General features: G+C 39.6%; 1 protein-coding gene across 2 annotated transcripts in view; it reads right to left on the bottom strand.

The window, feature by feature from the left end:
- rabgap1 (RAB GTPase activating protein 1) overlaps window positions 1-15,209 on the bottom strand; it is a 104,627-nt gene that overhangs the window by 18,511 nt on the left and 70,907 nt on the right. For both annotated transcript variants that reach the window (XM_033647397.2, XM_033647398.2), the window contains 7 exons: window positions 14,228-14,353; window positions 13,271-13,414; window positions 11,637-11,678; window positions 10,340-10,468; window positions 3,696-3,788; window positions 599-709; window positions 42-146 (listed from right to left, as the gene is read on the bottom strand). In XM_033647397.2, coding sequence (XP_033503288.1) covers window positions 42-146; window positions 599-709; window positions 3,696-3,788; window positions 10,340-10,468; window positions 11,637-11,678; window positions 13,271-13,414; window positions 14,228-14,353 — 750 coding nt within the window. The remainder of the gene's footprint in view (window positions 1-41; window positions 147-598; window positions 710-3,695; window positions 3,789-10,339; window positions 10,469-11,636; window positions 11,679-13,270; window positions 13,415-14,227; window positions 14,354-15,209) is intronic.

Below are 15,209 nucleotides of genomic sequence, written 5' to 3'. Positions count from 1 at the left end.
CTAAAATATAGGCTGAGAGGTGCCTCGTCGTTGGCTCTGACCTGTGCAGATTCTTCCTCCAGTCGTCTCTTTTCGTCCTCAGAGTCCACCAGTTTCTGTTTGGTCAGCAGCAACTCTTTATTCAGGGCATCTGCCTTCTCCTCAGCCTGACACACAAACACACACAAACACACACACACACACACACACACACACACGACAAAATAACCCATTGTTGGGTTAGGGTTAGTTAGTTAGTTACACTTGGCCTACTTTCTTCTTAGTTTTCTCTCTACCGGCTCTCTTTTCAAGGTAAGTCACACGTGCATTCCTGCCAAACACACGTACACACTGATGACATTTTGAGGTTGTGTAAATCAAAGTTGTGTGTAAATAAAGGTTTTGCTACATGTATACTGTATGTGGGTTTTGTTTCATAAACATGGTTTCAATTTCTCTTATGTTATTTCAGTTATTGCTCAATTGTTGCCACATAGACCGCATACTTGTGTTCGTTAAGTGTCCTTACAGAAGTGACAACTCACATTTTAATAAATGTGTACACACACACACACACACACACACACACGAATCAGATATTTCTTTCTCTTTGGCTTACGTTGTCGAGGTCTTTGCGCAGGGCTATCTTGCTGCTGACAAGCTCGTGTGCCAGGTCATCATTCTCCTGCTCCAAACGCATGTTCGCCTCCTGCAAACGACGGTTCTCCCGCTGGACATGGAGAAAAGGAGGAAGAGAGCGTGAGAGTCAGAGGAACACAAACAAAAAAAAAAAAATGAAGCAAGACAAAGAGTGGGATGAGAAAACAGAAGAGCAGATCAACAGAGAGAAGTTAGAGAGCATGAAAGAGGAAGGAAAGTGTAGAGATAGAGCAGGGAAAATGAGTTGCAAATGAATGAGTAAGCAGCTCTTCTTGGCTCAGGAGTTTAGAGAGTGGTGCAACAAAATACAGAATGAGACTGTGAGTGTAAAAGTTAACTGTGATCAGGTGAGAGCAGAATTACACAGTAAGTTGTCTGTAATGTTTAACAGGGCATAACCTGTTTGTTCATCATTAACTGAGACAGACAGCATTAATAACTGACACATGACAAGTCTGTTCCCAGAGATGACAAGCATACAGTTGGAAAGGATTAAGTATAAATATTACAAAATTATGAGTGTTCCTGCTTCCAAAGAAATTATATTTATGAATTATGATCATCCGAAATAAGCCTGAGCATCTTAAAATGATGAATCTCTGATAACTTGACTGAACCAACCTGACTGCAGTCACCTTTATCAAACTGTGGCCTAATGTTTGACTGTATGAAAACCCTCATGAATAGTGATAATACAAACATCTCAAAGTTCCTTGTTTGACATAAAAAAAATAGTATCGCTATATGGTTTGGTGGAAGCATTCTTTTAAAAGCAAACAAAGCAGAAGTTCAGTGAGTGTAATTGATGATCATGTACTGTGTACAGCCAACTCGCTACCCTTGAGATGACTTATGGCATGTACAATTAATAACTTTTTTGGTGCCATGTAGTTTTTCTTTCCCAAACAAGGACTGTCAAGGTCTACAGCGGGAGGGGAAGAAAAAAAGATGTATTCTGCTCAGTGAAAAGTCTGTCAGAACATGGTGCTTGTTTTAACACTATGTAGCAGTAGTTATCTACACCAGCTACAGGGTTTTGAAATCAACTTCAATACTAAAATAGTTCAATTATAATATATATGAATAGAAATTAAAGGGACAGTTCACCTCAAAATCAAAAATACATATATTTTATCTTGCCCTTAGTGCTATCTATCAATCTAGATTGTTTTGGTGTGAGTTGCCGAGTGTTGGAGATATTGGCTTTAGATATCAGCCTTATCTTGAATATAATGGAACTAGATGGCACTCGCCTTGTGGTGCTCAAAGTATCAAAAAGACACATCTGGAAAAACTCAACTATGTATCTTTCCACAAATCATGACCTGGATGCTCATAGAGTGTGCCAGAGCTTGACGTCAAAACCCGGAAGTTTAGCATCACGCTGGTTCCCGGAAGAGAAAGTGAATGTGATTTTTGCATTGCGTTTTGGATTATGTCAGAAAATAAGCTCTGTGGCTAACACAAGTTTATGATACTTACAGGTTTTGTTCAGTGAGATAATCTTCACATATGAACACCTTTCATACCACATTTGAAGCTTAAATGCGATCGCCAGAACGTTAGGCTTTAACAGACTACATGACTACTCCATGTCCGCCACTAAGCTTTCAACTGATTTCGGCCGCTTTATTTTAAAAACATTGTATAATGGGGAAATCGGACTGTTTAAGCTAAATAAGAAGCTGTAATGGCGGACTGCCAGCACTCTCGCCTGTTCGGGGGTGATGACGTTTAATGTCCCCAACAGGGTTTGTAGTGGTATTGAGCAACTTGGTAGTAACCGCCTTTTTTACGACACGTTAAAGCTTCAGAATTCACAAGAAGGGTATTTACTGACGTGTTTTATATCGTAGAAGAAAACCTGAAACTCGCCTAAGCTTTTGTTAACCACACCTTATTTGAGGCATTTTACTAAAATCCCATTCAAAAACACATATTGACTTTTAGACGAGAGAACCGGAAGTGCTAAAGGCGCTAACGGAGTTCCGGGTTTACTGGCACACTCTATTACACTCAACTGCTAGCTCACCTAGCATCACTAAGCTAGCTAACGTTACAGCTCAGCTGAGGAGAACGTCATTAATGTTTACATATCGCGCTGTCATGAGCATGAGCCTCTTGTCCACGAGTAGATGCACGCTTCCTTGAGTAACTGGGATATCGTTTTTGGAAACAGACATTGCTGTGTAGTTTTCCACTGTATTAGAGAGAAGGCAGAGATCTCCAACACTCAGCAACTCACACCAAAACAATCTAGAGCCTGGGTCTTCAACAGAGGGTCCGTGACCCCTAGGGGATCCTCAGAGTTACTATAGGGGGCCACCAAATGATCTCTAAATAATCGAATTAACTGATGAAAGTTTCAGTAAGTAAAATGTGTCTCAAAATCCACATTAACGTGAATCTAACATATTAGCCAAGATAAATTAGCCTATTCATAAAACCTATTAGTTAACAGTACACAACATTTTTGATAGGCTGACTGTTACCCAAGAATCGTTATGCGATCATGTGAGCTAGCTAATGCTACATCACTGTGCGGCACCTTTAATTATTTTTGCATATTAGCCAGTTAGCTGTATTACTATGTCACGTGTACAGACATTGTTGTGTGCCACAATGTATTGTTTCATAACTTTTAAACAAACTCTGACACACTGTCCACCGCAGAAACTATCACTGAAAGTGCAGAGGGTGAGGCTAATGCACCTAGCAACACTACAACTGCTGCTTAGTTAGCAGCTAGGCAAACAAGAGAAGACCCAAAAAATATTCAGAACTATCTCAAGTGCAATTCTTTGTTCTTCTTTTTTTTTTTTTAATATAAGTAGTAGGGATCCCTGCTGTTTGTCTTTGGGCCAAGGGGTCCCTAGTCTGAAAAATGTTTAAGACCCCTGATCTAGAGTGATAAACAGCACTACAGGTAAGAGATAAAATATATGTTTTTGATTTTGGGGTGACTGTCCCTTTAAGACAGAAGATGTTGCAGTAATGAAGTTGTTGAAATTTTTATGCTTCATACACGTAGGTGAATATTTTGGGCTCATGTCTACCTCGTATCTCTCGATTGGAGCCTCCTGTTGCTCCTGCTGCTCCCTCATAGTGTGGTACTCCTTCTCAAATTTCTTAAGCTTCTTCTGGCTGATCTGTTGGACAGTTAGAGCAGAAAAAAATGTTTGGTATTCATCAACTTTCGCACACACACACGAAAAATGACAATTAGTTGCAATTACAGACATGATAAAACATATGAACATAAACTAGCCCACTAGTCTTTGGCTCGCGCAGCAAAGGTGGCTGCCAGAGAAGAATCTTTCCCATCTTTTGTAAACAAACACACAAGATTGATAATCTTTGCTGGACTGTGGCGTTCGTTGGTTCAATCCAGTGTTTGAATAGGATGCAGTGGTTTATGTAAAGAGATTACAGGCTCAGTTTGCTACTGTTCATTTCTAACAAGGCAATACATTGAGACATTGCTGTCCACACAGTCCAGAGTAACTCATGCCACCTCACTGTTTTTTAAAAAGTTCCTAGATTTGTGCACACATTAAAATCATAAAGCTTCTAAAATACACAGAAATCAAAGATTACAGTATTTCATGTCTGAAAAAGAGCAGTCTAAGGGCCTGTGAACTAGTTTCTCCAGGCAGGTGAAACAAAACTGTTCAGCACACTTGGTTCATCATCTCGTTGTAGAACTGATGTTCACAGTTCATGTTCAGTGGTACACCTCATACTGCCTCAACCAGCAAAACAGTGTCTCATTTAAACACACACAGGCTTATAGTCACATTTCCTACAGATGCAGCTTGCACACACACACTGCATTTAGGCCATCTCATTAACTGGCCTTTCACTGCCCAGCTGCTGCCTTACATTGGGCTTTTTAAACGAGACAGCTTCCATACAGTGAACACTGTGCCTGAATTTCAGCATGAAGGAGAGACTTGCATGTCAATTCTGGGGGTTTTAATGGGATAGTTCAAATTATTTTAAAGTGGGGCTGTATGAGGAACTCATCAACAGTGAGTGTATAGGCACAGTCACACATGAGCGTAATTAATATTGGCAAATATTTGCCTCCCCTTCACTTCCATTCAGTGCAAGCGAAGGGGAGAGTAAAACATTTGCTCTCGTTAGCAAAGCAAATTTGCATTATGTGAAATCAAACTTTGGTGAATTTCAATTAGTGATGTCACAGCCTCAACCAACGGCAAAAACAGTACGTGTTGAGGACACATTAATTGTTGAAGTGTTTGACCAGCTGATACTGTATGATACTGGCCATGAAAACTACAAACTGGCCCACATGAGAAATGCTACCTGGCTCGCAGTGAGTCGGGAGACAGGCATAGAACGTAAGAAAATGTACCAATAATATCATATGTTGCGGTATGTATTAGCAAGCTAGCTTTCCGTGTTTGTCACTGCCCACAATTACCTTGAATATCGCCTCAGCAGGCAGTGGTCACTCCCCTGCATTCTCTCATGTGTGACTGTACTCTAAAACCAGTAGATGGTGATTGGCATGCCCCCAGCGTGGAGAAGCAGACAAGAGTACTGACATAGAAGCTGAGTAATGAACTGGGGTGGATGGGGATGGCAGCAAAATATATTTTAGCCACCTAACTAATCTGTATCAATCTTAAGTATACTTTATAATTAAATAATTTTCACCGCTTTACCTGGCCATCGGAAAGCAATTACTTATGCCATCATGAAAGCAACCAGACTCCATTGACAAAAACAGTAATTTTACCTGTTAGAACATAGGAGGTTCTGATCTAGCGCTGCCTCGATTAGTTTGTTTGTGCTATTGTGTGACTTTGGTGAATCAGAAGTAACCGTTTAAAGCACCAAAGTCACACAATAACACAAACAATCTAACCAATCAAGGCAGCAGTAGACCAGCAGCTCCAGTGTTCTGCAAGGTAAAATGACTGTTTTTGTCAATGGAGTCTGGTGGCTTTAATGACAGCATAAAGAACGGCTTTAGTTCTCTGTCTGAAAGAGTTGCCTAATGGCTAGATTAGTGTTCAAATTATTCTAAATATTGCGTACACTTAAACTGATACAGATTTTTTTTTCAATTTGGGGCATTTTTCAAGGCAGCTTAAATACGTTTTGCTGCTGCCCCTGTCCTCAGCAGTACATTGCCTATCTTGCGTGGGTACTCCTAACTGCTTCTCCAAACTGGGGGCGAACCGACCACCATCGACCGCAGGTGACACACTGACTACAGACAAGCGCCTCATACAACCCCACTTCAAAAAATCTGAATAATTTATTTCTTTATTTCTACATTTATTATTTCCTTAATGCAGCTAGTTACGGCTGCAACATCAGTGCACAGCTGGTCTTTGTATTGATGTTCATGTCACAACCTCAGGTTTAATATTACACTACAGAAGATCCAAGTACTCCCAGCGCTCTTCACCTAATGATGTTGGCAGAACTGGGACAGTGTGGCCCACATGTTGTCCTGCTCTAAGTGTGTCTCTGCGTGTGTGTACTTGTACATGGGGGACATACAGAAGGAAGGAAGGAAGGAAAAGTACATGAGGTGTTTTTTCCTCATTTCTCTCGCAGCCCTGACAGACAGCTGGGTCTCCAGAAGTTACTGCTTAGAAAAGCAATTAGGAACACGGAGCAACCACGGCTCTCTCAAGTACAGCCATAATTTATAGACATGAAATATTTCTCATCTTACAAGTCCTGGATCAATTATATATTAGGAAATTACCTGTGCAGTACCATCAGTACTGTTTGCTGAAAGTACCCTAGCAACTAGAATAGGCATATAGTAAAACCACCTGCTCTCTTTCGGGTGATTTGCTCATCATTCTCTGCTCTTCTGAACCTAAAAACCTATTTAAAGCTTTCGTCATGTGGAGAGCTGCAGCTGTATAAATGTACCTCTGCATGCATGCTCACACAGTTTGTACTAGAGAGAAGGAAGGGGGCTGTGACATGAAAAAAAAACAAGACAGGTAAACAAAGTTCAACTTCAAGCAGTCATGATTTCCATTTAAATCCCCTGGGCAATTTGCATATATTAGCTTTAGAAGTCAAAAGGTTGGCAGACAATAGGATAAAGTAGGTGTAACAACTACAGCCCAAGACAAAATGACCTGAGTTTGACCCCGAGATTGTCTCCTGAATAAATTGTGTGACCTGACTGTAGATTTAAAATATATTTGTCACATATTCACTTCAAAATTATTCAAACTCTCAGGACCTTTGACCACAACAGTTGAAACTTTTTCCTCCTAATACATCTCCTAAAACACTGGTTGTCAAACGATGGTGCTTGTACCACTGGTTGTACGTGAGCTCTCTCTAGTGGACATATATTTTTTGATTAATTAAATATATAAAGCTATCAAAATACTTTGTCCTGAATAAAAATACTTAATCTACGAGATCACTAATATGCAATTTTAATCAAGTTTTGTCCTTCCTGTAATACTGTTGTTTACATATCAGGCTGCTACGTTGTCACGTTCATGAAAGCAGTGTGCACCTATGTCCATAAGTTACGAGCTAAACTGTGACAGCATGATAGTGAGCGAAGGTAAAATTAGGGTTTAAAAACTCTGCAACTGTGGCTCCAAACTGGGAGGATTAAGAAGAGAAATGCAGATCAGCACCAGAATATTTCAAGCAGCCCTGTTGAAACTGAAGTGGACGAGAATCAACCAAGTGTAAGCTCTAGGGGCTACTAGCCAGTGGCTAGGAGGGGCTGGACCTTGCGGTGATTGAGAGTTTGTGTGGAAGACTGTAAGTGCCAGTTCTTGTGCTACACCTTTGTACAGTGTGGCAGACACCAGTCAACAATAAATTATCTTCTGATTAGGAATAAACCTGCCACCTGCATGAACTGTTAGTAGCCGATAAGGGTGGTCTACTGTACTTTAACATCGGTCATATGGTGGTACTTGGAAAGCACGATATTTTCTGAGGTGATACTCGTTCAAAAGGTTTGAGCACCATTGTACTAGAACTCACAGTCAAACACTCAGCACTACGATTACTGTCCTATAGTTGAAATATAGGTACCCCATTTATCGATTCCTTAACTGTATGCTTAGTTACACTTAGTTTGTCTTTCCTCCTGGTAAGATAGGATCACCATAATCTTCTTGCTAATTCCTCCATAAATAAGTGTATAAATGAATGCAGAAATAAATAAAAGAATAAATACCAAAATAAAATGAATAAAGACAGAAATGCAGAGGTTAGGATCTCCTCCCTCACTAACATACAGATACAGGAATACAACAATAAATGTAATTGTACAAAAATGTAGAAATCAGATTAAGATTTATTTATGTCTGGCTTAATTATCAATTTTTTTTAATCTATTTATTTATTTATTTATTTATGCTAGCATGTATTTATTTCTGTAGTTATTTATTATTTTATTTATTGTTTTATTTATTCATACATTTATTTATTTAAGTTATTTATTTTTCATTTCTCTGTTTAAATACACATTTATTGATTGATTGATGAGCCCTTATATGAACTTTTTGGAAACGCATGATTTTGAATAATGTGAAGCTTTTCGCAAATTATGTACTGCTGTATTTAATTTAATATAATTTTATGTAATTTATACAATTTTGTTTATGTACTTTTATCATAATAATTTTTATTATTTAAATTATTTATTTTATTTTACTTTTATTTTATTCTATTTATTCTTTTCTTTCTTACCAGGGTTGTGGATATATTATTTTCTTTGTTGAAATGTTGCTGTTAATGTTTAATGTTTAAAAACTCAATAAAAAGGATTGTTCAAAAAGATTGATTGATAAAAAAAAAAATATATCAAAGATTACTTTTCTCTGGCTCTTGCCTTTAATGGATTTGATAGTTTAGTGTGTTAAGGGGGAGAGAGAGGGACTGACAAGCAGCAAAGGGCCGCAAGCCGGAGTCGAACCTGGGCCGCTGCAACAAGGATGCAGCCTATACATGCTCTAACCACTAAACCACCGACGCCCTGATTGATTGATTGATTGATTGATTGATAGTTAAGTTATTTATTGTCCTCCATAAGAACCAGGGGGTTTGGCCTTAACTCCTGATATATAAGTAAAGCCAATATAGTGCTCCATTACTTTGAGCCTTTTTAAGCTTTAAAATATACATGGAAATATCCAGAGGGAGGTCGTTCAGAGGTAACAGTCAAAACTTTAAATTGTGTTTAATACAGCACTGTGAGATACTGACTGTAAACCTGGCAAATCTGAGCTCAAACAGACAATAAAGTTAAAGCACCTGGCAGCACGGAGAGATTTATGCTCCAATCAGAAGGCAGTATCTGCAGTCAATGAGGGCACCAGTAATCTAGCCAGGTAATCCCTCTATAGTGACATCCAAGCTTCAGATTAGCCTACCTTGATTCAGATTTAATTCCCAGCTCCAACACTGCCGTTCTCACTGAGGTCAAACGAGTTCTTGGAATTATTTTCTCTTTCCACATAATGTCCTGGAAGTAGGTTCTCAAAGCAGTTTGCAGTAAATGGAGGGTCTGTATACTTCTGTGTAACTACATGCAGGTATGTTGTTGAAATGGGTACAAAGAGCCCCTTACATACAAGTATTAGCTGAGATAAATAATTACAAGAAGCCTACATGGGGAGAAATGTGCTTTTATAGTGCTTTGCTTCCCGTCTGAGAGGCCTCATCAGCCCAGTTGTTCAGAACTGATGCCGCAAAGATGAGTACTAAAACATCTTCAAGACCGCACTCCAAATCCAATCGCCTCTGTTTTTGTTCCACTAGGTTTTCTCTCTGCAGGATTCTTCTCCACGCCGGCGCCTTAACAGAGTTTGATCTTATAAATATCTCTGCCCAAAGTTACCATCAAAGTCAGGCCCTCTAAACTAGGCTGTTCAAAACAGGTCAGGACACAGGTGTGTGTGTGTGTGTGTGTGTGTGTGTGTGTGTGTGTGTGTGAGAGACAGAAAGAGAGAGGTGTGTTCACTGCACCTGGTAAACTTGATTTAAAGTTCAAAAGTGGCCCCTGCTGGTATTTAAGCAGCACTGCTGGACTACAAAGAGGATTTATTCAACCCATTACATTTTATCTGGATCAAGTGATGAGTAGACACTCTGTGTTTTATGTTTTAAATATTCCAAATCCATTACAACTGTATTAAACACCTTAAAGACCATTAGCTTTAACATATAAGGGACTTGTTTAAATTGTATTTTCACTCAAAATGAAAATTAGGTTACTAAATAAATACAGAGCCTAACCTGAAGTCTCAGAGATTTGTATAGGGGATGAACAGGTGTAGCTACAGTGTGTAAATAGTGAGCCGAGACTCTATTCATTTTTACTCTGAACCAGTTTTTAACTTACAGCCAAAGGACGAAATCTGGCCAGTGACAGGTCACCAGGTACCTCTCCAACCATTTTCTAATTTACAATAAAATTAAAGTTATTCGCACTGGGATTTTTTTGGACTCTAAAAGTAAATAATGTGTCAAAGTGCACAAAAAAGCTTCAAAACAGAGGTCCAGGCTCATCCCCGACTGCCCTCAAATACTAGAAACACTGTTGTGTACACCTGACCTGTTTGGGGCGGCTGCAACTGGCCCCCGCTTCCTGTCATTTTACAAAAAAGTGACAAAAAAGTGGCCCCTGAGCTAAGCACGCTGAGTGTCCCTGCTCTAAACTCACCTTCATGCTGCAGGCCAGCTCCATCAGTTTCTTTGCGTTTTCCTCAGAGCGATACCTCTTTGGAACTGGGACACGAAAGAACTTGAGTGCACCCTCGAAGTCTGTTTGGATCAGATCGTCTTTTGATGTCTAAAGAGAGAGGGATGGGAGAACATGAGGAACAAGTTTACACAATCAGGAGGAGCCTGCTGGGTGGACATGTATTTTCATTATTGTAATATGAAGCAGCACGATCCTCAGTGACTGAGACAATTTTCTGAACTATATATGACAAAGTTTGCGACTGACTTAAAGGGACAGTTCATCCCAAAATCAAAAACACATGTTTTTCCTCTTACCTGTAGTGCTATTATCAGTCTAGATTCTTTTGGTGTGAGTTGCTGAGTGAGTGTTGGAGATATCGGCCGTAGAGATGTCTGCCCTTTCTCAAATATAATGGAACTAGATGGCACTCAGCTTGTGATGCTCAAAGCACCAAAAATATACATTTGAAAAACTCAACAGCAATGTCTCTTTCCAGAAATCATGACCTGGTTACTCAAGTTAATCCACAGACCTTGTTGTGAGCAGTTTCATTTCTACTAAATGACACCTGCCAACCATGTCACTGCGCAGAAGGAAGTGTGCATCTACTCACAGATAAGAGGCTCGTGACAGCGCAAGATGTAAAATTAATGCATCCTCTTCGGTTAAGCTGTAATGTTAACCAGCTCAGTAGTGCTAGGAGAACTAGCAGTACATGTGCACTTCTTTCTGCATGATGATATGGTTGACGGGTGTAGTTCAGCAGAAAGAAAGTAGTTCCTATATAAAGCACAACAAGGTCTGTGGATTATCTTGAGTGACTGGGTCATGATCTCTGCAAATCAAACATTCCTGTTGAGTTGTGAGTGCCATCTCATAGAGAAGACAGACATCTCTACGGCCAATATCTCCAACACTCCACCACTCACACCAAAACAATCTAGACTAATAAATAGCACTACAGGTATGAGGGAAAATATGTATTTTTGATTTCAGGGTGAAGTGTCCCTTTAAGTCTAGAAAGATTAAAGTTTCTCCAAAAAATGTTTCCAAAATGATGGATCACTCTTTCGAGGCCAAACTCAAACTGAGGTCACACTGCGGCATGTGTCTGCACCTGCTCACATGTGCAGACATGTTTAAACTTTTCATGGTTTGATTTTCTATTGGCGCTTGTTGAGGCTTTCTGTTTCTCCTCAGAGCTTTAGCTGCTTGGGTTGTTGTTGTGTGTGCATGTGATTGTGTGTATTTATATTTTTGTGAGCCAGCTTACCTTCAGGAGTGCCAAGGCCACGTTGAAAATCACACTGATGCCCTGAAAATAAAGACACATTTTTAATGGTGGATTGAGGAATCATGTCACTGAGTATGGAGTATCTGCACAAATGGTACAAACTGCACATTTTTCCATGTAACTGACTTACTTTAGAATATAATTTGCCATCAATAGACACATATATTTCCAGGTTCATTAAAATAAAAAGGAGAATGTATGAACTACATACAGAAGATAATCAGACCCGTTATTCTAGTGCTGCATTTGCTGCTAATGATATCCCTTTACCAGCTTTGCATATCTGAATTAGCACTGTGTCTCCTTGTCTACCTTGCAGATTGTTTATCAGCACTGTCAGACTTTATGTGAAGTTGAAAAACTACAATCTTAATATCTCTCCACAGAGCCTCAGGATTTGGCTGGCCAACATTAAGACATCCAAAGACACTCCAGTTGTTTTGCCTGGACCACCCTGCGGAAAGGTCAATCTTCCCCTCAGTCTGAGGTTACATGTGATTTGAAGCAGGCTTCTCTCTCTGTACTTGGGTCTGTCCATCACGTCCTAGGTCTTGAACAGTCTCCCAGTTCCTGCCACTGCACCGATGCATCATCACAGCATCACTGTGCCCTGCATTACTCAGGTGATTAATGGGGCATGGTTTTTATGAGATGTAGAGCTCAACGTTCAGGCCAGAAAACTATCTTCGTCTCATCATACTAACTACTCTCTGAGGCCGTCAGGTGGATAAACTTTTCACAGACTTTCACCTAACTGCCAGCTCTTGGAAGAGTGTTCATTGTTCCAAATGTTTTTATTACATACTTCTCACTTCAAACGTAATTATTTTCACTGTGCTTGAGTGCTTGAATTTGCCACAGTCAACAACTTGGTCAGTAACACAGAGAAAATCAATACAAATAGGATGCATGTGTGAGCTCAGTTTAAAGTGTCACAGCAACGGGTTCCTTAGAATACTTATGTATTTCAGTTTCATTACTTTTCATTAGTTGTGTTTCCACCCTAATGTAGTGCACATTTAAAAGAGTTTTCAGAAAAACAAAATAGAAAGGTATGTGCTTTTTTTTTATCCACTACTGTTGTGTCAGTATTGGGAGGGAGTTGGTTCATCAAAATAAGCAGCAAGTAGTGCTAATTCTTCACAACAAGAGGGGACAATGGAAATAGAGTGTTTTTAACAATATTACAGCTCTGTGCTCTTAGAGCAGCACAACCCTGTGTGCGCATAAACATGTTAAAAGCCATCCACAGACAACAAAGACAGCTTGCAGTGGCTTATGGAATATGCAATCATGGTACATCGTGACTGTATGTCATCATTTATTCACTGAATCTGTTCCCATTGCACTAAGTTGCATTTAACTTTTACTGATACATGTTTTCCACCTTCCCTAGGATAAAAATGTTTTGTTATATTTGGAGATTTTCTATTTTCTAAATTTCTGGCATTTCCCCTCAGGTTTCTATGCACAAATTGAAAATACATATAGAAACGGGTGGATGGAATTGCAACTATCGGTACGTCTAATAGAATGGGAGATTGTGTTTCATGCTTTCAAAAGTATGTGTGAACTGCAGCTAGTAAAGTTGTGTTGTGTCTTTTGTTACCAACCTCACACAGTAGCAGGTCAATGATATGGAAGACCATGTAAAGAGGGAACTTGGCTGTGAAGAGGGTGAGGAACCACTGGGAGGCGTACATGTGTGCCTCCAGACCCACATTCAGGAAATGGGTGTACAGGTCTGGTATATATTCCTGTTTGAGACAGAGAGAAAGCAAATGATGGACGGACAAAGTTAATACAGAGACAGGAGCAAAGAGAGGTAGACAAGTAGATGGAAAAGAAAAAGGTGAGACATAAATTAATAGAGGTACTGAATCAAAAAGTCAAATGTATATGATGCAGGATATCTCTCTCAATCATCACTTATGACCCACTATAAGTGTGTGGCCATCTATTTATCTGAAGAGATCCTACCCGCCGTGTATGGGACGGTCCTGGGCACAGCGCACAGGTGATGTTGGGATTTTATAAAAAGGTAGCAACCATGTGCCAGACTGTGAGCAGAATGCATCCAAAAGGAAGCTACAAAAACTGTGTACAAACAGGGCCAAAAAGAACACAAATATAGCAAGGTGAAACACCAACTGGACAAGACTCCTTCCAATACAAGAGTGAATCTGGGGTTGTTTTTTTACTTTTACTTGTGAGCTCTGAAGGAGAGGAAGGCTGATGAACAGCAATGAGGAATGGGCCTATTGTCTGATGGACAGGTAGGTTCTAGCGGTTAGCTTAGTTACAACAAATGTAACATTACTACAATAGTAGCTGTAGGGAGGAGGGGCCAAGTCTAAAAGTTGTTTTTACAAAAAGTAACCATTAATTCCTGCATAGGACACCTTTAAACACAGAAAGACAGGAAGTAGCACCAATCAACTCAGTTATTAGACCAGTTGTACACACACATCTTTTTAGTGTGATTATGCCTGAACACGGTGAAGTCAGCCACTGCTATGATGTACCATCAGAAGTAGTAGTTAAGATCTGCAAATTTCACACACATATACCTGCATGAGTCTCTCAAGTTGGAAGAATTTGCAGTGCAGATCTTCAAAGTTCTGCTTGAAAAGGTCCCTGAGCCCGTAATCAAACATGATCTTGACCAGCACGCTGAAAGCTTGCTCCTCCGGCATCTGAAGAAGACAACCAAGAGATTTAGTAACTAGTATCACTCCACTTAAAATCCTAATAACACAGGATTCAGATTCCCTTACTTAAAAGCTTTCCCATTTATAAAACTACCTGAACCTATTGAATAGGTCCTTATATTGTTGTTACACTTTGCACACCCCTCCCTTGACACTATTTGTCCACTAGGTGGCAGTGTTGACACATTCCTGAACCGCAGGAGTGCTTAATGGAAAGCCAGTGTATCGTGACAGACACATTATGTATTATTTATAAAAATAAAATGTGGGTGTCCCACCTCAACTGATGGAGGAAGAATCCAGACCTTTTACTTAAGTTAAAGCACCAACACCACACTGTAAAGATGCTCAACCACAAGTAAAGGTCCTGCTTTCTAAACTGTCTCTAACCTACTTAAGTAAAAAATATCTGAGTATGGTAAGTAGTTTATTTTCATATATGATGTTATGATGTTTTGAATTGATATTACTGCTGCATTAATGTGTGCTGCATTTTACAGCTGTAGATGTGTGTTATGTGTTGGTTTTAACTCGCTCATATACTCTTGGGTAGATTCATCTACAGCAATGCATCATATTCTTTCAGATATTTAAAGAATATGTTTGTTGCATCGCTGTCCTGTGAGAACCACGTATCTCTAAAGATTTAACTTTTCATGGTGTCAGAAGAACAGCCTCATTCTCAGCTTCATCATGCAGCATTTTCCAGCTGCTCCAAGAGGGTTTTTAAATATTTAGCTTCAGAAGTAGGAGAATTTTCCCAACATAGAAAGGAACATGTCATCCTTTAGTTTATCAGAACATTCCAGATCAACACATCTGGAGATAAATGGATTTCCCT

This window comes from Epinephelus lanceolatus, chromosome 19, assembly GCF_041903045.1.
Source record: "Epinephelus lanceolatus isolate andai-2023 chromosome 19, ASM4190304v1, whole genome shotgun sequence".
Classification (NCBI taxonomy): domain Eukaryota; kingdom Metazoa; phylum Chordata; class Actinopteri; order Perciformes; family Serranidae; genus Epinephelus; species Epinephelus lanceolatus.
Note: the sequence above shows the minus strand (reverse complement) of the source record. Positions and strands in the feature narration are given on the sequence as shown.